The sequence below is a fragment of the Saccoglossus kowalevskii genome, chromosome 15 (genome assembly GCF_978046115.1).
Source record: "Saccoglossus kowalevskii chromosome 15, keSacKowa6.1, whole genome shotgun sequence".
Taxonomy (NCBI): domain Eukaryota; kingdom Metazoa; phylum Hemichordata; class Enteropneusta; family Harrimaniidae; genus Saccoglossus; species Saccoglossus kowalevskii.
The window spans coordinates 4,187,512-4,210,777 of NC_140655.1; the positions used below are offsets into that span (position 1 = coordinate 4,187,512).

The 23,266-nt window shown below is 37.0% G+C and overlaps 2 protein-coding genes across 2 annotated transcripts in view; one reads left to right on the top strand and one right to left on the bottom strand.

Moving 5' to 3' along the window:
* The window catches only part of LOC144344494 (uncharacterized), a 113,895-nt gene that overhangs the window by 20,654 nt on the left and 69,975 nt on the right, over positions 1–23,266 (top strand). The gene's annotated exons all lie outside the window — the stretch shown is intronic.
* Positions 11,557–13,291, bottom strand: LOC146733867 (uncharacterized). The gene is made up of 3 exons (XM_085508630.1): positions 13,189–13,291; positions 12,547–12,757; positions 11,557–12,445 (listed from the first exon to the last, which is right to left on the bottom strand). Exons 1-3 carry the CDS (start codon positions 13,261–13,263, stop codon positions 11,811–11,813), a joined length of 921 nt encoding a protein of 306 aa, XP_085364756.1. The 5' UTR covers positions 13,264–13,291; the 3' UTR covers positions 11,557–11,810.

The window sequence follows — 23,266 nt, forward strand, 5'->3', positions numbered from 1 at the left end:
GATCATGATCAAACTTTACACATACATCATGTAACATATTTGAACATGCTTCTGTTAGAATCTGATTCAATATGGCTGATTGTCATTGCCGTGATAGAAATGTATTATGAATGTCATGGGCTGAATAAAGGAAGGAATCACACAAATAAATTGGCTCCACTTTGTATCGTCGCATGAGTATAAATAATTACTTGGCGCTAGTGTTTGACAGTTACTGGAAATTGGACAGGGACTTGACACTTGCTATTTCTGTGATTATGATAGAGGGAGAGCGCCCTCAAAGTTGTCTTTGATGCTGTCCCTTATGATTTATTGAGCCAAGTACTTAACAAAAGCAACACACATACAACAAATACTGAAAGCACTTTAAAAGTCTCTTTCATAGAATTCAGTAGGACAGTGAACTTTGGCTTTGCGTGGGTGGACGGTAGTTTCTCTATATAATATCTCCATTTGTGTGCCATTTTACTTCAATCTTGTCTTATATTTATTGTCTTTGCCTTGACATGATTGGTTACCTGTACTGGTGTGGAAATCCGATACCTACATACATTACATATTTTGGAATATTGGGTTTGTAATTTCCTGACTTTCAATACTATCTGTATTACTTCATAATGTTTGTTTTGAGTTTATTCCTCTCATTGTTGTGATGTTATATACATGTATATATTACAACTACAGCTTGTGAGACAATAGTGCCTGATATTGGATGAAATGACTCTTCTTCAAATCACTGTGACTTTAACCCTTCACAAACCATAATTTCTTCTACAAAAATTATTTTTATGTATTGTTCTTTAATTATTTTGATAATTTTGAACTGAATGGCCATAATTGGCTATTATTAGTCTTGATCAAAGTTTTAGAAAAAAATTAAATGAAAAATGAAAATTATGTGGGTTTTCTTTTTCTTGAAAAAAAATAATTTTGTCCTCATAGGGGTATTAGCATGCCTATTTGATTATACAGTGAATATGTGATTTTCCAACTCTAAGGTAAAACATTTGGTGTTGTACAGTGTTATGAGTGGGAAAGATACATTCTAATAATCAGCTTAAAACAAGATGTTCGCCGTCCGTCATTTTTTCTTTCATATCAGTATCAGTTATTAAGGGTTGGATGCAAATTAGTCTGCAAACCACGAACCACAGATGTAAAAACAAATTTATTTCTTGATTTTTCTGTTAGTATTGATGCTTTCATTTCTGTGGATCAGATTTTACATTGTGCATCTCAAAAAGTAGATTGATCTTACCCGACAAGCTTTCATTTTTATATTTAATGGACTAAATGTTTAAATAATATGACAGAACCCCACACCCTCCCCGTGGCTTTCGTTGCGTATGGAAGTTATTTTCACGAGTGATGCGGTGTATCCTGTGGCCCTACTTTCATGAGCTAAGCGAGTGAAAGTACAGCAGAATACACCGCATCTCGTTGTTCCATACTTGATTATTTCGTATTAAAGAAAGAACGTGCAACCGGGATGGAATTTAGGTCGGAGAACCCCATTGCCCATTAATATGTTCCAATATAAGTGTTACGCCCTAGCAGCGCGTGTCAGTGTAGAACACGCCCGGAGAACGTGTGTCACTGTTTGTTTGAAATTAAAATAATCAGACGTCTAATCCGAGTCACTGTCTGAATAAATAACTCGTTGACGTTTAGTTGGGACCACGGCAGAACCAGAACTTGAACTGGACGACTATGATACATAGTTTATGATGTTGAAGTTAAAAGTTCCGCCACAGAATTGTGCATTGGCAAACATGCCGTGCAACTGCAGTACACTACTCCACAGACAGGATGACTTTCGTCGACAGTGGTTGTCGCTTAGCTGCACGCTACAACTTCGTGTGTGATGTTGCTTGCTGGCCGTGGATTGACTGAGTCTTGGTTACCAGTTAAATTGTTGCTCTTTTGGCATTGGTAATTTTTATTTGGAACTGAGTAACGCCGCAACGTCGCCAGCAGAAACCTGGTATCTCGATGCTGATGGTTGCGGCTGCATAGTAATCGCTGATTTTACTGCTGGTGGATCTTCTGAGAGCCCTTCAAGGTTTATAAAACTCAGTTTCCAGGTGGTCAACATACATTAAGTTCTCCCAATCGTAGTATTCCATGTGATGTACATCTGACATGCCAAAAATGTTGTTGAACGATTTGAACTGGATAAAAATAGCAGACGAAAATGTGTTTACAAAATAAAAATAGTTCGGTAGCCAATAAAAATACCATGTTCATTTGCATATAGACTTTGAAAATACCAAAAACATTATTGCATGGGTGATATGCAAATTAGTTTTAGCCAAAATAAGTGACTGCCTAAAAGTACCATTACTGTTGTTCAAATTTCATTTCACTCGGCAAGTATATTCATGTACCCCAAGGGGAAAATATCGTACTTTTAAATATTGTTTATTCCGAAAAACTGTACTCCTGAAGGGACTACTTTGTTTGCTCTCAGACCTCATTTGCATATGGGTTGTGGAAATACCGATTTTGATTTCAGGGACGAATCAAAATAAACTGCAGTACATATGTAATAATTTTAATTATTTCCTGTATTTATGCATACTTTCAAAATGCTCTGCACCGAGGAATTCTTTCTAGCTTTCTTTGATCTACCATCTTTTCGTACCGGGACAATAAATGGGTGATGTAGTATTTTCATGTCAAAGGTCATCGACCTGTTTATATTAAAATGTACCTGATATAAACAAGTGTTCTTTCTACATCTATCAGGGATACCCAATGTGTTTATCACACATCAACACTTTCACCACTTTTGTCAACTATCATTGTAACCTTCTACAACATAGTTCTTATCTCAATTCACTAAAAAAATATTTGTGGTTACAATTCGTCAACCCTACCTAAAATTTATTACTACCCTAAACTTTTTTTGGACAAATATGAAAAGACGATGCAAAATCATACAATATTTCAATGAAACTTTCATGAAGCTGAATTCATTACTATAAAATGATTAATTTTCACTGCGTTTAAATTTTGCTAATTTTTCAGGCATATTCACTGGGTTTTACTTTAGCGCATTTTCCAGTCAGCAAAATAAGCAAAATTAAAACCCAGTGAATAATTAACCCGTTTACAGTATTCTGTAAACCTGTTTTAACAATTTTGCTGCTAGCACAAAGATTTTTATCTCATATATATATATATATATATATATCAGTAATTTTAATGAAAAAAAAGTACATTTATCTTAGTAATAGTGACACCTGTTGTTTAGTGTGATGAACCCCCACGGTTGGGTACAGGAGCATAGAAGTTTTTAATTAAAATTGTTTTCCATAAGAAAAATGAAACCATCATACATGGCCTTATAAACAGCCTTTTACTTCATAGTGGGGTGGGTGGAGTAAAGCTGTGATTATTTTTATTACTTTCTGACCATCTAGTTTGCCATTTACCATGTCCATATAAACTAAAGCTCCAGCCAATATCAGATTTGACTACTTGTTTCAAGCTATGGCACTTGGAAATGAGTGTTGTGACATGTGGCAAATGTCCAACTGTCTTGGTTAATAAGATTGGCTATATTTCAACTAGAAACAGGTAAACCAGTATACCTGTATGTACGAAGCCAGTGATCGTTATTCAAGCCAAAGAAACTGCATCTATTTATATAAATACACATGGACAGAGAATATTTTCTTGGAGCACTAAATGTGACAATTGCCCTACTGTCTGTGATAAATATACCACACCAGCTACATAGTGCCCGACGAGGAGTTGGGTAGGTAGTGAAGAAAAACATTGACTGAAGCCTGGCAGAGGACTGAATTGTTGTCAACAGCAACAAACATACTGGGAAAGTCAAAGACAGTGAAAAAACAAACAAACAAAAAACACACAGGCATATAAATACTAACTTTCTAGGATCTTTATTGACTCCAAGTAATCCAGAGTAGAACGAGATGAATCAACGCTATACTCCGCCATCTTTATTTTAATATTAGATGCAACCATTATTCTGTAGGGGACAACGGGTCATAACTTGAGGGGAGTTAACACCCATGATTTTTAAAATGCCTTGATCAATAAGAGTCTAAGTTACAGGGAACATTATTTTCATTTTTCAGTGGACCAATAAATGCATTTGACAGGAAAATAGAAAAACTCTACCACAACAGCAATTAGAACAGCTTGCTGCATTATAAGTATCACTTCCCTGTCAAATTAGTGGTTCATGCTTATTTGAATCTGAACATAACAGGCCAATTCTATCACACCTTGCTAGGCTTGAACTTCCATCCAATCAGAGCATTCCAAATGAACATGATTCTCCACAAAACTAGAGGGCGCTCTGACCAAAAAATTGCCATGATCTAAATAAAAAGAACTGAATGTCCACAGTTATGTCTGTAGGTGTACCTTACCTGCATGCAAAATAAAGTCCAAGATTGGTCGGTTATGTACGTACTTATCCAGAGTGACTTCAGACCCATTTTAACACGTAGCCAGGGTAATGAAATTAAACGGTACCCACCGAAAAATACACAGGGTCAGAACCCTGACCAACACATTGAAATAAAGTCCAAGATTGGTCGGTTATGTACGTACTTATCCAGAGTGAATTCATAACCATTTTAACACGTAGCCAGGGTAATGAAATTAAACGGTACCCACCGAAAAATACACAGGGTCAGAACCCTGACCAACATATTGAAATAAAGTCCAAGATTGGTCGGTTATGTACGTACTTATCCAAAATGAATTCATAACCATTTTAACACGTAGCCAGGGTAATGAAATTAAACGGTACCCACCGAAAAATACACAGGGTCTGAACCCTGACCAACATATTGAAATAAAGTCCAAGATTGGTCGGTTATGTACGTACTTATCCAAAATGAATTCATAACCATTTTAACACGTAGCCAGGGTAGTGAAATTAAACGGTACCCACCGAAAAATACACAGGGTCAGAACCCTGACCAACACATTGAATTAAAGTCCAAGATTGGTCGGTTATGTACGTACTTATCCAGAGTGACTTCAGACCCATTTTAACACGTAGCCAGGGTAATGAAATTAAACGGTACCCACCGAAAAATACACAGGGTCAGAACCCTGACCAACATATTGAAATAAAGTCCAAGATTGGTCGGTTACGTACGTACTTATCCAAAATGAATTCATAACCATTTTAACACGTAGCCAGGGTAATGAACCAATGCATTGCCTGATATTAAATGTTAACTAACGTTTTAGTACATATGTATAAGCATTCAGTAATTTTAATGAAAAAAAAGTACATTTATCTTAGTAATAGTGACACCTGTTGTTTAGTGTGATGAACCCCCACGGTTGGGTACAGGAGCATAGAAGTTTTTAATTAAAATTGTTTTCCATAAGAAAAATGAAACCATCATACATGGCCTTATAAACAGCCTTTTACTTCATAGTGGGGTGGGTGGAGTAAAGCTGTGATTATTTTTATTACTTTCTGACCATCTAGTTTGCCATTTACCATGTCCATATAAACTAAAGCTCCAGCCAATATCAGATTTGACTACTTGTTTCAAGCTATGGCACTTGGAAATGAGTGTTGTGACATGTGGCAAATGTCCAACTGTCTTGGTTAATAAGATTGGCTATATTTCAACTAGAAACAGGTAAACCAGTATACCTGTATGTACGAAGCCAGTGATCGTTATTCAAGCCAAAGAAACTGCATCTATTTATATAAATACACATGGACAGAGAATATTTTCTTGGAGCACTAAATGTGACAATTGCCCTACTGTCTGTGATAAATATACCACACCAGCTACATAGTGCCCGACGAGGAGTTGGGTAGGTAGTGAAGAAAAACATTGACTGAAGCCTGGCAGAGGACTGAATTGTTGTCAACAGCAACAAACATACTGGGAAAGTCAAAGACAGTGAAAAAACAAACAAACAAAAAACACACAGGCATATAAATACTAACTTTCTAGGATCTTTATTGACTCCAAGTAATCCAGAGTAGAACGAGATGAATCAACGCTATACTCCGCCATCTTTATTTTAATATTAGATGCAACCATTATTCTGTAGGGGACAACGGGTCATAACTTGAGGGGAGTTAACACCCATGATTTTTAAAATGCCTTGATCAATAAGAGTCTAAGTTACAGGGAACATTATTTTCATTTTTCAGTGGACCAATAAATGCATTTGACAGGAAAATAGAAAAACTCTACCACAACAGCAATTAGAACAGCTTGCTGCATTATAAGTATCACTTCCCTGTCAAATTAGTGGTTCATGCTTATTTGAATCTGAACATAACAGGCCAATTCTATCACACCTTGCTAGGCTTGAACTTCCATCCAATCAGAGCATTCCAAATGAACATGATTCTCCACAAAACTAGAGGGCGCTCTGACCAAAAAATTGCCATGATCTAAATAAAAAGAACTGAATGTCCACAGTTATGTCTGTAGGTGTACCTTACCTGCATGCAAAATAAAGTCCAAGATTGGTCGGTTATGTACGTACTTATCCAGAGTGACTTCAGACCCATTTTAACACGTAGCCAGGGTAATGAAATTAAACGGTACCCACCGAAAAATACACAGGGTCAGAACCCTGACCAACACATTGAAATATAAAGTCCAAGATTGGTCGGTTATGTACGTACTTATCCAAAATGAATTCATAACCATTTTAACACGTAGCCAGGGTAATGAAATTAAACGGTACCCACCGAAAAATACACAGGGTCAGAACCCTGACCAACATATTGAAATAAAGTCCAAGATTGGTCGGTTATGTACGTACTTATCCAGAGTGACTTCAGACCCATTTTAACACGTAGCCAGGGTAATGAAATTAAACGGTACCCACCGAAAAATACACAGGGTCAGAACCCTGACCAACACATTGAAATAAAGTCCAAGATTGGTCGGTTATGTACGTACTTATCCAAAATGAATTCATAACCATTTTAACACGTAGCCAGGGTAATGAAATTAAACGGTACCCACCGAAAAATACACAGGGTCAGAACCCTGACCAACATATTGAAATAAAGTCCAAGATTGGTCGGTTATGTACGTACTTATCCAAAATGAATTCATAACCATTTTAACACGTAGCCAGGGTAATGAAATTAAACGGTACCCACCGAAAAATACACAGGGTCTGAACCCTGACCAACATATTGAAATAAAGTCCAAGATTGGTCGGTTATGTACGTACTTATCCAAAATGAATTCATAACCATTTTAACACGTAGCCAGGGTAGTGAAATTAAACGGTACCCACCGAAAAATACACAGGGTCAGAACCCTGACCAACACATTGAATTAAAGTCCAAGATTGGTCGGTTATGTACGTACTTATCCAGAGTGACTTCAGACCCATTTTAACACGTAGCCAGGGTAATGAAATTAAACGGTACCCACCGAAAAATACACAGGGTCAGAACCCTGACCAACATATTGAAATAAAGTCCAAGATTGGTCGGTTACGTACGTACTTATCCAAAATGAATTCATAACCATTTTAACACGTAGCCAGGGTAATGAACCAATGCATTGCCTGATATTAAATGTTAACTAACGTTTTAGTACATATGTATAAGCATTCAGTAATTTTAATGAAAAAAAAGTACATTTATCTTAGTAATAGTGACACCTGTTGTTTAGTGTGATGAACCCCCACGGTTGGGTACAGGAGCATAGAAGTTTTTAATTAAAATTGTTTTCCATAAGAAAAATGAAACCATCATACATGGCCTTATAAACAGCCTTTTACTTCATAGTGGGGTGGGTGGAGTAAAGCTGTGATTATTTTTATTACTTTCTGACCATCTAGTTTGCCATTTACCATGTCCATATAAACTAAAGCTCCAGCCAATATCAGATTTGACTACTTGTTTCAAGCTATGGCACTTGGAAATGAGTGTTGTGACATGTGGCAAATGTCCAACTGTCTTGGTTAATAAGATTGGCTATATTTCAACTAGAAACAGGTAAACCAGTATACCTGTATGTACGAAGCCAGTGATCGTTATTCAAGCCAAAGAAACTGCATCTATTTATATAAATACACATGGACAGAGAATATTTTCTTGGAGCACTAAATGTGACAATTGCCCTACTGTCTGTGATAAATATACCACACCAGCTACATAGTGCCCGACGAGGAGTTGGGTAGGTAGTGAAGAAAAACATTGACTGAAGCCTGGCAGAGGACTGAATTGTTGTCAACAGCAACAAACATACTGGGAAAGTCAAAGACAGTGAAAAAACAAACAAACAAAAAACACACAGGCATATAAATACTAACTTTCTAGGATCTTTATTGACTCCAAGTAATCCAGAGTAGAACGAGATGAATCAACGCTATACTCCGCCATCTTTATTTTAATATTAGATGCAACCATTATTCTGTAGGGGACAACGGGTCATAACTTGAGGGGAGTTAACACCCATGATTTTTAAAATGCCTTGATCAATAAGAGTCTAAGTTACAGGGAACATTATTTTCATTTTTCAGTGGACCAATAAATGCATTTGACAGGAAAATAGAAAAACTCTACCACAACAGCAATTAGAACAGCTTGCTGCATTATAAGTATCACTTCCCTGTCAAATTAGTGGTTCATGCTTATTTGAATCTGAACATAACAGGCCAATTCTATCACACCTTGCTAGGCTTGAACTTCCATCCAATCAGAGCATTCCAAATGAACATGATTCTCCACAAAACTAGAGGGCGCTCTGACCAAAAAATTGCCATGATCTAAATAAAAAGAACTGAATGTCCACAGTTATGTCTGTAGGTGTACCTTACCTGCATGCAAAATAAAGTCCAAGATTGGTCGGTTATGTACGTACTTATCCAGAGTGACTTCAGACCCATTTTAACACGTAGCCAGGGTAATGAAATTAAACGGTACCCACCGAAAAATACACAGGGTCAGAACCCTGACCAACACATTGAAATAAAGTCCAAGATTGGTCGGTTATGTACGTACTTATCCAGAGTGAATTCATAACCATTTTAACACGTAGCCAGGGTAATGAAATTAAACGGTACCCACCGAAAAATACACAGGGTCAGAACCCTGACCAACATATTGAAATAAAGTCCAAGATTGGTCGGTTATGTACGTACTTATCCAAAATGAATTCATAACCATTTTAACACGTAGCCAGGGTAATGAAATTAAACGGTACCCACCGAAAAATACACAGGGTCAGAACCCTGACCAACATATTGAAATAAAGTCCAAGATTGGTCGGTTATGTACGTACTTATCCAGAGTGAATTCATAACCATTTTAACACGTAGCCAGGGTAATGAAATTAAACGGTACCCACCGAAAAATACACAGGGTCAGAACCCTGACCAACATATTGAAATAAAGTCCAAGATTGGTCGGTTATGTACGTACTTATCCAGAGTGAATTCATAACCATTTTAACACGTAGCCAGGGTAATGAAATTAAACGGTACCCACCGAAAAATACACAGGGTCTGAACCCTGACCAACATATTGAAATAAAGTCCAAGATTGGTCGGTTATGTACGTACTTATCCAGAGTGAATTCATAACCATTTTAACACGTAGCCAGGGTAATGAAATTAAACGGTACCCACCGAAAAATACACAGGGTCAGAACCCTGACCAACATATTGAAATAAAGTCCAAGATTGGTCGGTTATGTACGTACTTATCCAGAGTGAATTCATAACCATTTTAACACGTAGCCAGGGTAATGAAATTAAACGGTACCCACCGAAAAATACACAGGGTCAGAACCCTGACCAACATATTGAAATAAAGTCCAAGATTGGTCGGTTATGTACGTACTTATCCAGAGTGACTTCAGACCCATTTTAACACGTAGCCAGGGTAATGAAATTAAACGGTACCCACCGAAAAATACACAGGGTCAGAACCCTGACCAACATATTGAAATAAAGTCCAAGATTGGTCGGTTATGTATATACTAATGGCATATAATATGGTAATTCTGGAACGCCCATTGGCCAATTCAAGACGTGAATGATACTCGTCCTCTGGCTGAAAAAATCTTCGTTGTTCGATCTACTCACACATAGATTCTTATATTATAACATTATATTTCGTAAACTTACCATTGCATTGTTTAAGCTCATTTCATCATTCTTCCGTTCTCGTCTGGATTTGACTTCGCACACAAAGTAAGCAATTTAACGACTAAATTGGTTGACAGTGCAGCAGTGCGGCAATCAATTTGCCTCTAAGTTTGTTACTAGTGTTTTCCTGAAAGCTGCATTGCTTTTAAAACTACTGTCTTGTTAGCCAATACCATTGCTGACGTAGTGTACAAAACAAAAGTAACCCAACTGCGTCTTGGTCAGTCTGAGCTTGTTGTGACGTTCGTTTGTTTGTTAATGTCTTCTCGCAACTAGTCAATCATACTATTTAAGGTTTTTTTGTGTAAACATTTATTTGATCAAATTATCGTGAATAAAAGACTTGTATGTATTTAATTTGTTCATTTTCGTGATTTGTCGAAAGTTGACGAAGGGCGTATATGCATGCGAAATCGAGGCTCATTATCGTGCTAAGAAAAGCATACGCGCATGCGTATTGATTCAGCGACAATCGGCTACCCAAGCCGGAGGGAGATCGTAGTATGAAGATAAAACAACTCATTTAGATCTAAATTAATTAATCACGGTTTGCATTTTATCCGATGCATATTGGAATTTATAATGATCACTCCGATACCAGAATACCGGTGGCTATACAGTATAATTTAGTAATGTCCGCCCTCTCACACAGTGGGGGAGATTGTGCCCTGTACCAGTAAGTTCCAGGTTCCAGGGAAAGTTACAGAATACTACCAGAGTCAATAAAAAAATAGTTGTGGCCAAACAACACGGGCAGCTGACAATTTGTGTCCTGACTAAATGATTTCGTGCTGCTGGTTACATGAGAGTACCAAACATGACACTCACAATGTGATTTTAGGGCACGTTTTTGTTAAAATATGTAACATCTGCTCTACTAATCTGAAAGTGACGATTGATAGCTTGTTTTAATGGTATTCAACTAATATCCACGACAGTGCAAATTAAGGGATGGTCATGAATTTCGGTTTTCAATTCAGAATTGTCTCAAAGACAGGAAACAGATGTTGCTATGTCAAGAATTCGAAAAACGCTTGTCGTCTTTGTCAAGGACGGGTAGGCGTTAGATTGACTTAAAACATATGTGATATGTCATGTCCCATTGGGGGGTAAAATATATATTTTGACTTTGTATATAAATAATGTTGTCAATGAAATAATCAAGCAATGTTAGGGAGTTACAATTACAGAAATAGTTTGACAAATGCAACATGGAATACTTCAAATGGGTATGCTAATCATTATTACAAATTATCGTGATTCGTTGAAATGATATATGGGTCCTTCTTGACAGGGGTGAACGTAAGTGTGTTTACAAAGTATACCCGTGAAGAAACATATATAAAAAATAAGAAAACTTGTTCGTCTACATACATGTATTTATTTAAAATAGTGAGCACTTCTCGCAAATTACCAACCTCTACAATTATCATTTAGTTTTTGGTAAAAATACAACTAATTTGTCATATATATAAAACTTCTTATTGTGTTTCCTTCAAGTCACACAAGTCCCATATAGTGGTTGCAATGCCCATTGATCAGTAGACTGCGTTACCGGGTCTACTAAATATTAAAATTACTATTTGCAAAGATAAGATCAGAAAATTTCACGTACAATGTTATTAAAAATAACCACAAATACACACATTTGTATATGCAAATATTTACGATTCCGTGACTTTTGGCAAAGCCTGATACCATTCTTGTGCGCGTGGGGATAAATATTTTATCGCCAATTCATTCACGTCTTGAAACACCTTTCCAGGCAATGGTTTTAATTCTCTACTAAGAGTATGTAAATGACAATCTGTTATTCTTGTCATTTGCTTAATTTTCCTGAACGACACAACAATCGGAGTTTCTTTCGGATCAAGAGTCTTACGCACCCAGGCTGTTTCCGGATGAGAAAATGTTTTGACAGTACCATCAATTAATCGTTCACCAATTCCAAAATTAAAATAGTGAGCCTCGTCAAACGAAAATTTGATTCCGTTGACATCTTTGTACCTGTATGTAAACTCATTTTTTAAGTATGAAGAATAATCATAAATGTCATCAATTGTCAACAGTTTGGCTTTATAGTGGCCCGCAAATGACGACTGTTCTATCACATTTAACCAATCTGTAGGAAGCTCTATGACATCGTGTTTCCGTGAATTCTTTTCAATCAGCCCAAAGTGACGATCTGCAAAGCTGTATGAATGTCCCTCTAACAGCGTTTTATAATCTATTCGCTGGAAAGTTCCCTGGTCAATTAAACTCTGAAGATACCACATAAATTTATTGTTTAAACATTCACCTGCAAATGGCAAAAAAGAAAGTCAGGAAAGACAAACTTGTCACTCAATGCCCGAAATTATTGTCTAGCACAAATATACTATATATAAAAAAGATATTCACCTGGATGGTTATCCGAACTCAAAATAGCATGCCGTGAGGTTATATTCTGTTGCACGAGAAGGCTTTGGAATGCAGAGATGATTTCATTTGGACCTTTACCTCCGTTCATTTCATCCCAAAGAAAACAATGAAAAGTTCTTGTCTTAGCAACGTCCACTCCAAGACATCTCAGATGTAATTTACTGCGAAAGTGCCAGTCTTGAGTGGAGACCTAGTGGTTGAAATAAACAAATAGATCAGATAAGGCACTAGATATGATATATCGTCTATGAACGGTAATTCGAATCATCAATTTTGGTCAGCTGAGGAAAGCAGGGATCGATATGATATCAATAATTTATCGACTGTTTAAATATGGAAATTTACGTCCGATATTAGATCGATATTAGACAGGCTTGATGTTGGGTCTTAATCAGGATTTTTGGAATCGCGAGCTCCCTGATAAACATATGGTACTATAATCTATAATTATCAAATTATCCGATAATAAAAAAAAATAAGCAATATCCCACCTTCATGCTAGAATTATTTTATATGAAGTAATCTAAATCAAATTCTATGTGAAGTAATCTAGATAACAACATGAAAGTGTACGGCATTATAGAGAGCATGTAATTTAACATTAAAACTAATATGTCTTACCTTTGGACATGGAAGGCTTTTTGAGAAATCTAAGTGAAATACAGCAACGTCATTCGTTGAACAAAAATTATCCATCTTTAGTTCCGACAAGCAAGATGTCTGTTTCCAACTAACCACCACGCATTTATATTGCAGAGCAAGTGGTTCGTCTTCTGTAACATAGTGCCCTCCCTCGGCGGTTGAACACATGATGAGATCAAATTCAGTCCGCTACGAAAATACTTCGGGAATTTCCCAGTTTTGTGTGTCGGGTGGTTTCATTGCCAAAACTGTAAAATCGTAATTTATATTACCATAATGTGTTTCGGCAATTGACAAATGATCCTGTAGGGCCTTCTGGAAACGCCGTTTGTCCTCGGTCGTTCTTGCATATTTAATTTTTTTGGCCATCACATCACATCGCTGACAAGTATCTCGCCGAGGCCGTTTAAAATGGATATCAATGTTTTTTAAAACGTGTGTTCGAAAAGTTGAAAAGGAAACGTATCGTCTGTTATTATTTCGTTGTTTCTTCAGATAATCGCGATAGCAACTACTAATACTATTTGAAGCTGGCATATATTTTGTTTCAGTGTTTCCAATATTACAATAATGGGGGGATTCGAATGTATAACTTGCCATATGATTGTCGATGTCCATAACGCATTGTCTGTCAACAGATCTGTGGTGCAGTCCGTGTTTTCCGCGGCGGTCGGATTGAATTGTCGAAAGTGGTCTTCTTTTCCCCATAAGAGTTGCAATACGTTGCTTGCTGATTCCGAAGATTTTCAAAAATCCCAGACGGCAGATACGCTTTCTGTTCATTGTAACATCAATAATATGATAAGTGCGTGAATTGTATCGGCGTACCGTCCGTATATCCATTAGTTGTATTAAAATGAGATTCTGCTCATCATAGCATTTAAGGTCAAAATCACGGCGAATCATTCTGATATTTCGAACGCCTGTTTGGATTAAACAGTCATTGTTACACGAACAGGAGAGCGACATCCGGTCAACAAAAGGAAATGCTCTGTTTTTCCTCGCTGTAGTAGATTTTGCAAACTTTCTCGTGATAGTTACTTTTCGTTTATATAACCCTTTACGAGGTAGTCTTTGAACTGTTCTATGAGCCCATGGTTGTTCAAATGACCAGGTATTATAACAGAATCCTCCACGTACGGCCATCGTTCAATACATATGCGTACTAAGTGTAGCGTGGCACAAAGATTCACATTCCTTGACAGAGGAAGTTGACGTTGCATTTGTGTACGACCTTGTGAATATATTAAAGAAACAAATATGCAACCTGAGGTTCGCGGTTCCACAATCCCAGTTTAGCACTGGTGCATCATGGGAGACATAATTAAATGGGCTGTTCAACTCACAGATCAATTTATATAGTTGTTGATAATGACGATAACTTTTCCTCGACCTCGTGTAAGTTACAAAATTCTGATTCCAACAACGTAGTTTAGAATTATAGACCCTACAATAATACGAAACCAGTTTAATCTCGAAGTACTGTAGACTATATAGTACTAGTCAAAAGTTTAATGTAAACTATAATTTGCATGTGTATCGCTAACCACAGTTCCTCCACTGAGATGAACATCTCCTCGGCACTTATGCATAAATTAATAAATATTATCCAACAATTCAAGTATTAAATCACAAATAAAGAATGTGATTGTTTTGGGTGTGGTAACGCGATTTACCAGGGTTGAAACTTTCCGTCGTGGTATAATGAATATGAATTTTAAACTACACGTGCATTTTCATGAAACCGATATGATCACATAGAGACTTGTAACTTTAAATAAAATTTACCGACTTTACTTAAAAACACGCAATATTTGTAGACGTGACACAGAACAGAAGTGCTCCCAACGAGAATGATATGACGTCACCGCTGTCTCCCCACTGAAGAGCAACGCGCACTGTATGCGATTCACACCTTAGAACAACAGCGTTCCCCAACTGGCTGTTGGGTACTGTGCGCTAACTATGTCATCTGGCTACACCAAGCACGGGCTAAAATTTAAGCTAATCTCATATGTTTTCATATAGGCTAGTCCGAGTTGCGTCCATGTAAGGATGAAACAGTGTTTAGCACTGGCTAAGAGACGCCCAAACTCATTGTTCGTCGTGACTATGAGTACCAATCACAATCCTATCCTCATTCTCAGCGTGATTACCATATTGATAATTTTTCAAGTCACTATAACTATGCATATGATTATACAAGTCCATGCTACAATGACACTCGCTCTCATAAAGAATCAAATCTCAATCATTTTAACTATGATTTACGGGAGTTCGGACCAATTTCCCGTGTATTAATTTTACGATCTGTCACAGCGGCTTACAGTGATATATTTTGAGTTTGTTCTTTGTTTGATACATACCAATCAACGTGAACATTATACTAGTGTTTGGCAAAAGAAATAGAAAAAGAAAAAAACGTCTACATCTAAATGCTTGGTTCATGTTGAATCCGTAGGACTCGTACAGTTACGATCACACGGTAATCGCGGAACTTTCACACTCAGGCAATAACACAAGAATGCATTTAATAAACCCGTAACGAAACGTAACTTAAATCAATTTACATACAAAACATATGTTTGGCGGTATTAACAATTATCAGTATCGATCATCGGTTCCATATATTCGGACACATTCAATGACCTAATACGTGAATGCAATTTTGACCCTTTATCATATTCGATGCGTAATATCACAAGATTCTTTCGTTTAAATTATATTTCTAACGAAACAGTACCAGTTGCTGAATGCAAACCCTGTTCGGCATTTGTTTGAGCTGCTTTCGTTGACATTATCTAATATAGAAAGACAAATTCACGGTTGACGAAAATTCAGGGCGATGTGTTCGTGTAAAATATAGCGCCCGCACTCAGTGGGGGGGGGGGGAAATAACGCACACATACAAGTTTAATTATGATTACATCGCGTTCTACCTTATCTTCATTTTGGGTCTCGTGGAGACCACAGTCTATTGATCAGATCAAACATGACGGGCGGTGCCAGCAAGACGATCCACTCACGCAACTCTTACGGCTATTATTCTGGATTCGGCTTTCTAGTACAAGATGGAAAGGGTTAAAACACGCCCGAGTATGGCACAGGTGTGACACTTCTAAAGACGGATTTAGCATTCCACCATGCACAACGAAACTAATTTGATGGACAGTACGAACTGCTCCATTCGGAGTTATCCTACAAGTCCCGTACCCTCTGCTTGTAGAACCACTCCAAACCCAACACCCATACTTGCCACAAACTATTCGTTTTTCCAAAATTTTGAGTTTTAGAGCAGATTTTTCGTTGGCTGAGAGATCGCTGATTGAGGTTGCCATATCTATTGCGCTCATACGCGAGTGCCCTACAAGAGTTTCAGTCTTGTAGTAGTAGCGGTGACAGTATTATGCAAATGCATGGGATCGACGTCTCAAATACTAGTGAAATTGTAGCAATAAGAGAGACTGTCAATTATTCGATTTACGGAGATCGTATTACAAAAACATCGAAATACGAAAAATGACCACGCCCAAATATTTCATCACCACAGCAATAAGATAGCATTGCATTAGAAGGGAGGGGGCAATTTGAAATTAAAACTGGGCGATTTGCACGAAACACCTTGTATATTGTTTGTTTATGAAAGCTTCCCTATTGTTATGTATATTAGTAAACACCACGGTTACATTGTTATACAAACAGGTTAACCAGTGTAACTGTAAATGTTTATTAGTTTGCATATGAGAAATGAACGATGAGAACTATAGAGCACCTGATATTGAGTGGTATAATCGAATGGAAAATGTTACCCGAGATAGAATGTTTCCGATGGACAATTATGACCATAGGTGAAACCCGTATTTTTAGCATCAAAATAAGTTTGAAGGTTGCCCTCGTGTTTTATAACATTTTTCGTTTGAAAATTGTGGCATAGGTCTGCTTTCCAAATAAGAATTGCGTGCAAAATTGTTTACAAGACTCATTGAAGGATTTCAAATGTATAAGAAATGGAATAAGTTTCTAAACCAAACACTATTACCCGACCCTCCTGCGTTTCCCAATTTGATTGCATATGCCCTCCCAAGTATATCTACAGTTATATCTAGAGTGGACGTTCACAAATTAATTGAGGGGTGAAAGTTAGTGTTAGGATTAGTGGTGGGTGCAAAAGGTACTCTTTCCTGAGAAATTCCTTAAAATATATCACATATCTATATGTTTTCTCAAGAATCGTGATCAGTCATCATGACCATCGTATTGCTATTAACTGATAGAAACATTGTATTTCTAAGGATGCAATAAAGTTATTATTATTATTATTATTATAATGACCCACAATAATCTATATTACATACCACATAACACACCCTTTATTGCTTTAAGTATTGTTGGTTTTATCAATGTAACGCGATTCCATCTGTTCCCTTTGATATATAATGAATAACGTTAAAAACATTTCGTTGCATGGACGTATTTAGCCAAGCAAATAGAAAACAACGTCACAACCATATGTTGACGTGACCAATTATTTTGATAACAAATACAAGGTCATGATCGGTCAACCGTAGGACACTTTCGTGAACATCAACGTTAGGAGATGGACTTCATTTTCGTATAAAAGTGATTACTTGCAAATTTCTACAGGATGAGTGAACGAGTGTGTATTGATATTTGTTTTACTGATTTTCAAAATGCTCGTAAGTGCGTTATGCATTATTTGATCTTAATTTTTCCCGATCCTTATACGACGGCAACGATTGGTCACGGAGTTTTAAGTCCTAGTCGAACTCTTCTGATATGAAGCCCTCGCCGATGTATATTACAGAAAATCTCTCGTAGTCTTACTTCATCCTATGCACGGAGTAGCTGGTGTTCAATTTGATCAAGTCTAAAAGTAGCCCAGGTCCAGTTGACTCACTGTTAGACTGATAACTTTGTCTGGGTAATATTATAATGGAAGCTAACTTTAGCAAATCGGAATTGTCACCACACACTCGACTCGACAAATTATAGTGATTCTTTTTTCATAAATTTGTTTTTTGGAGAAATTAAATAATGCATTTTTTTTATCATTGCGTACCAAGGAATTGTTCTAAAAGAAGTGATTTTTATGACAAGTTTCTCAAAATACATTACTGTAACACACACAAGAATGTTATTTCAAGGTGCCATCTTAAAAATTATGTGTAGGCTCTACTATAACGCTTCGAGTTCGAGCCGAATTCAAAGTTCCACTACCAGCGGGGAAGTGAGCGGCAGTCGCGCCCCCCAAAAATGCGCGACCACTTGCGCCTACTGACTACCGAGCATGTTGCAGCACATATACATATATATATAATCTTTAATTCGGTTCGGACCTCGTTACTATCATAACGGGTTATTATTCATTTTATAAAAGCTAATTTTCTGCGCACTGTTGTGTGTGTGTTTGCAAATATGTTGATTTGAAAAAAAAATATTTGATCATTTACTAGTAAACTAACGGTCCTGTGGAGTGGCTAAATTGAAAAGTAATTACGTGCTGGTGCACGGACGCGACAACTTTTGTCTCTTGTCGTACACACGTGTAGATGTTGTGCTAAAAATAGGTCATCATCTAGGTGACGCAGACCAAAATAGAAATTTGCAACAGTGTTTAAATTGCGTTGAGAACGAACGCGAATGTATTAGACCATTTCAGAAATTATATGCCGTGGTTTCTGAAACCCAAGGTCATTCAATTATGTGTGTCGTTCTGAATGTAATCACGTGTGAAAGGTATACAACCATTATCCTTTCCAGAGTGGGTGACAAATTGAAGGCAAAATTATGTTTTTAATTGAATTTGCATTTATATATTTATTATGCGAAGAAAATAAAATGAACATATATACACATGAATAGTAGTAACATTACATTTTATTTTATTTATTTATTGAATACTCGTGTATATTTATCACCCACATTCTGATTTTTACGCAAATCGTTCCACCCAGTCAAATTCATGACAAGTGAGTCTTATTATTTCAAGATGGCTAGCAAAGGCAACGTACGCAAACTCATCAACGGAGTAAAAATAGGAATCAAGTGCCCATTTCTGAGCTTATTTGTAGAGGAGTATTTGTGCTTCACACGAGAACCTGGTGACATCATTACATCAAAGGAGCTGTTTTTTCATTATGAAAATTTTATATCATTAATGACAAAAAATGATCGCCAGACACAGTCAATGATTAGTGAGACTCGTTTTCATAAGGTACGTGCTTTTGTGTGGCCGGGTGATCGATGATTGAATTTGTCATATCACCACAAATTAAGGAAATACAGACGAGAAATATTTCACAATGACAAGTTTCTTTCTTTTTTTCATTGTGTTTGGATTTGTTACATAAATATTGTAAACGTTATACAAATTCAGAAAACTATACATTGCTTACATCGGTTATACATGTGCAGGGAATATTGTGAAACGCTAGTGTAATTCGGGATCAGTCTTATATATTATTTGTGTTTTGTAAAGAAACTACACACCAGATTAAAAGTACGACAATTGATTAAAACTAGTCAGCTATAAAGAAATAAAATACATGCGTTGACATAACTACTAATGGAAAGATTACACAATAAAAAAATGGGCAAGGGGTCACCCTTCATAACTTCCACTGGTGTTTAAATTTTATAATTATATCATAAATTGTATCTCATTTGACATGTGGTATTTTACAGCAAATCAAGGTTACACTTGTCCATAATGGCATATCGCCAGTCACCTCGGGTGGTAAGCGAGGTTATCGCGGGTTGAATATGCGGCAACATCGGCTAAGAAGGGAACAATCCTCGATGTCTATTAAAGAAAAAACAGAACACTTTTTGAAACGAAAAAAATGGGATGAATATATACAGGTACAATGCGGAACGTAATTACAAAAAAATAAGCAGAGTTATTAAGCAAAATATATTAAACGTGGAGATCCACATCTGTGGAAAGTTCACACCTTTATATTTAAATTTGACGAGTTCTCTCCTGATAATGAGGGAATATCTCAATCTAGAATAAAAGTCTTAGTATTTGTAATGGTTTAATATTTTGTACATCCATAGTATAATGATTTAACATCTCACTATAATGAGATTATATATATTGTTATGGGGTGCATGTTGCTATACTGAAATATAATTACTATGTCACATGTAGCTCATTTTAATCAATGCATAATCGTTTGCAATTTCAAAATATGTTTGCATAGCATAATTGACGAATCCTTCCTTGCTCTGTATATTCCTGAACGAGTTTGTCCCGAAATTATTTAGCATTTCTTTTCACCCATGTTTTCATTAAAATGAGTTACACTTTCATAACAAAATACTCTGTTTATTATAGGAGTTTCTATCTCGAATTCGAAATAGGAAATAAATGAGTAAATTAAACATGTTTTACGAATCAAATGCTATTATACATGAGTGTTATCTCATGGAAAACTGACAACGAGTTAATAATAAGAATACATTATTTGTGTTAGAATATAGAGAGCTGCTAAGTTGTTCGAGTTACGGACATCGAAGTACGAACATCGAATTACAAAAAAAGTTACATTTTGGAAACCACACCCACTTTTGTGAGACCTCGTCCAAACTGTAACTCGATTAACTAGTCAACAGAATTCCGAGTTACAGGTAAAATACATTTTTAGTTGTTGAAGGTCCACATTTAGTAACTTGAACTTTAAGTAACAGTTAACCAAACATCGAGTTACAGGCAGCATGATTTTTTTTAACGTTCAACTATTAAGTATGTTGCCCATAACGCGAAGTTTTGTTACTAGTAACTGTTGATTGGCCATAGTTACAATTTGGGTGTGGTTTCGCAAAAGGGGCGTGATTTATAAAATATGGGCGTGGTAATATTTGTAACTCAATGTTTTCGTAACTCGATGCTCGTAACTCTAACAGTTCAGTATATAGAATAGATATTTTGTTGTTTAATGTATTATGACGATAAGATTTGGTACATGATCTTCCCAGGGGATCACTGGTAAAACTCACGGAAAAGCGAGGCACCCAAGTGTTCTAGAAATTATGCTTCATAACAGGGTCCCTTTTCGACATTCTCAGAAATCAAAAAGAATGATATCGTTGCTAGCTTTATATATTGTGTAATATGCGGCAATGATAGTTTAATTTAACAATTATTTGTAACTAGTATAGTGTACATGTAATAAAAGAGTGTTTTTATATCGAAAATATATTTCGAGGGCCGATTTTTGAATTTGATTTTTACTAAAAGACCCCCAGAATAGTCTAGTGAAATCAAAACAAAAAACAATATTTGTTTACATTGAAATTAAGGTTGAAGTCGTTAACAGAGATTTTAGAGAAGCGGGAAAGTGCGCCTTTGCAAAACAAGATATAAAAGCAAATGAGATAATTGGGGTGTACGACGGAGAAATAATTGACAGAGCAGAGGCTGAACAACTAGAACGACAGTATGCGGTAACAGGTGAACGTTGTGGCATGTATCACCTGGAATATTCCGGCATGGTGTGAGTATATAATCAGCCACAATATTTGCCATAATATTTTCTTAGTGTTAGTAGTTATATGTAACACTACTTTCATACAATTTAATGTAAAACTAATGAAATGAATTATGCACTTGCTGTCACACACTCGCTCTTATCAACTAGCTCGCTCACACACACACACACACACACGCACAATGGCAATTCACCCATTCTCACGCACTCGCTTACCCTCTCCCACCCCAATTCATTGAACTCAAACACTCCACCCACTGACACACACAAACTCGCACACAAACTCACTCACCCACCCATTTGATCATCCTCCAACAAACTCACTCACAACTAAATCTAATTCACCCACAACTCTTACATTATCAAGCCACCCTTTCATTAGGTCAACCGCAATTCACTCATTACTCTCAACTGATTGACTAAATGAGTGACTCATTGTTTAATAAATTCCTTTCTACTCACCCACTTAACAACGAAATAATTCAGTAACAATCAGACATATATTATTAACTCACCAACCAAATGACTTGCTGAGTGAAACATTGATTTCTCTCTGACTTGCCCACATTTCATTAACCCATTTTAACTCGCACACGCTATAACTTAACTGTCCCACCTTACCACTAGCTCACTGATTTGTCAACCCAAAGATAGCTTCATTCGCTCACTTAATCAACACTAAATCTAGTTAATTCACTCAGTCATATGTACATTATATCAACTTACTCATTACACACTTGCCAACTCAAGCACCCATTCGCTCACCAACAGATTGACTCACTGTTGTATATATAAACACATCCATCCAACCAACCACCCACCCATCCATTCACTGTCATACTCAAATGACGCATCAATTAACCCTTTCACTCACTCACACACACATCTTCACTCACTCACCCTCACCCACTCAGCTTTACTCCCTCAGCCTCACCTTCACTCACTTTCTCACCTTCACTCATCTTCATTCACTCACTCACTCACTCACTCACCTTCATTCACTCACTCTCACCCACTCACCTTCATGCTCACCTTCATTCACCCACCCTCACCTTCATTCACCCATCCTCAGCCTCACCTTCACTCACTCACCTCACCCACTCACTCACTCACCCTTACCTTCACTAACTTACCTTTACCTTCACTCACTCACTCCTTCACCCACTCACCCTCATCTTCATTTACTCACTCGCCCTCATCTTCAATCACTCGCCTTCTCAAACTCACTCTCACCTTCACTCACTCACTCGCTCACCTTCGCTCACTCACTCACCTTCATTCACTCACCCTTACCTTCACTCCCCCTTATCTTCACTCACTCTCATCCACACCTCCATTCACTCACCCTCGTCTTCACTCACTCACCTTCTCTAACTCACTCCCATCTTCACCCACTCACCTTCACTCACTCATCTTTACTCCCACTCACTCACCCTCAGCTTTACTTACTCACTCACCCTCAGTCTCATCTTCACTCACCCTCATTCACTCACTCACTCACCCTCATTCACTCACTCACCTTCAGTCACACACTTTCACTCACT

Coding starts and splice junctions, on each gene's coding strand:
- LOC146733867 (XM_085508630.1), bottom strand. CDS start 13,263: ATGGATAATTTTTGTTCAACGAATGACGTTGCTGTATTTCACTTAGAT. Junction 12,758..13,188: donor AAAGCCTTCCATGTCCAAAG/GTAAGACATATT, acceptor TTCAACCACTAG/GTCTCCACTCAAGACTGGCA. Junction 12,446..12,546: donor GAGTTCGGATAACCATCCAG/GTGAATATCTTT, acceptor TGCCATTTGCAG/GTGAATGTTTAAACAATAAA.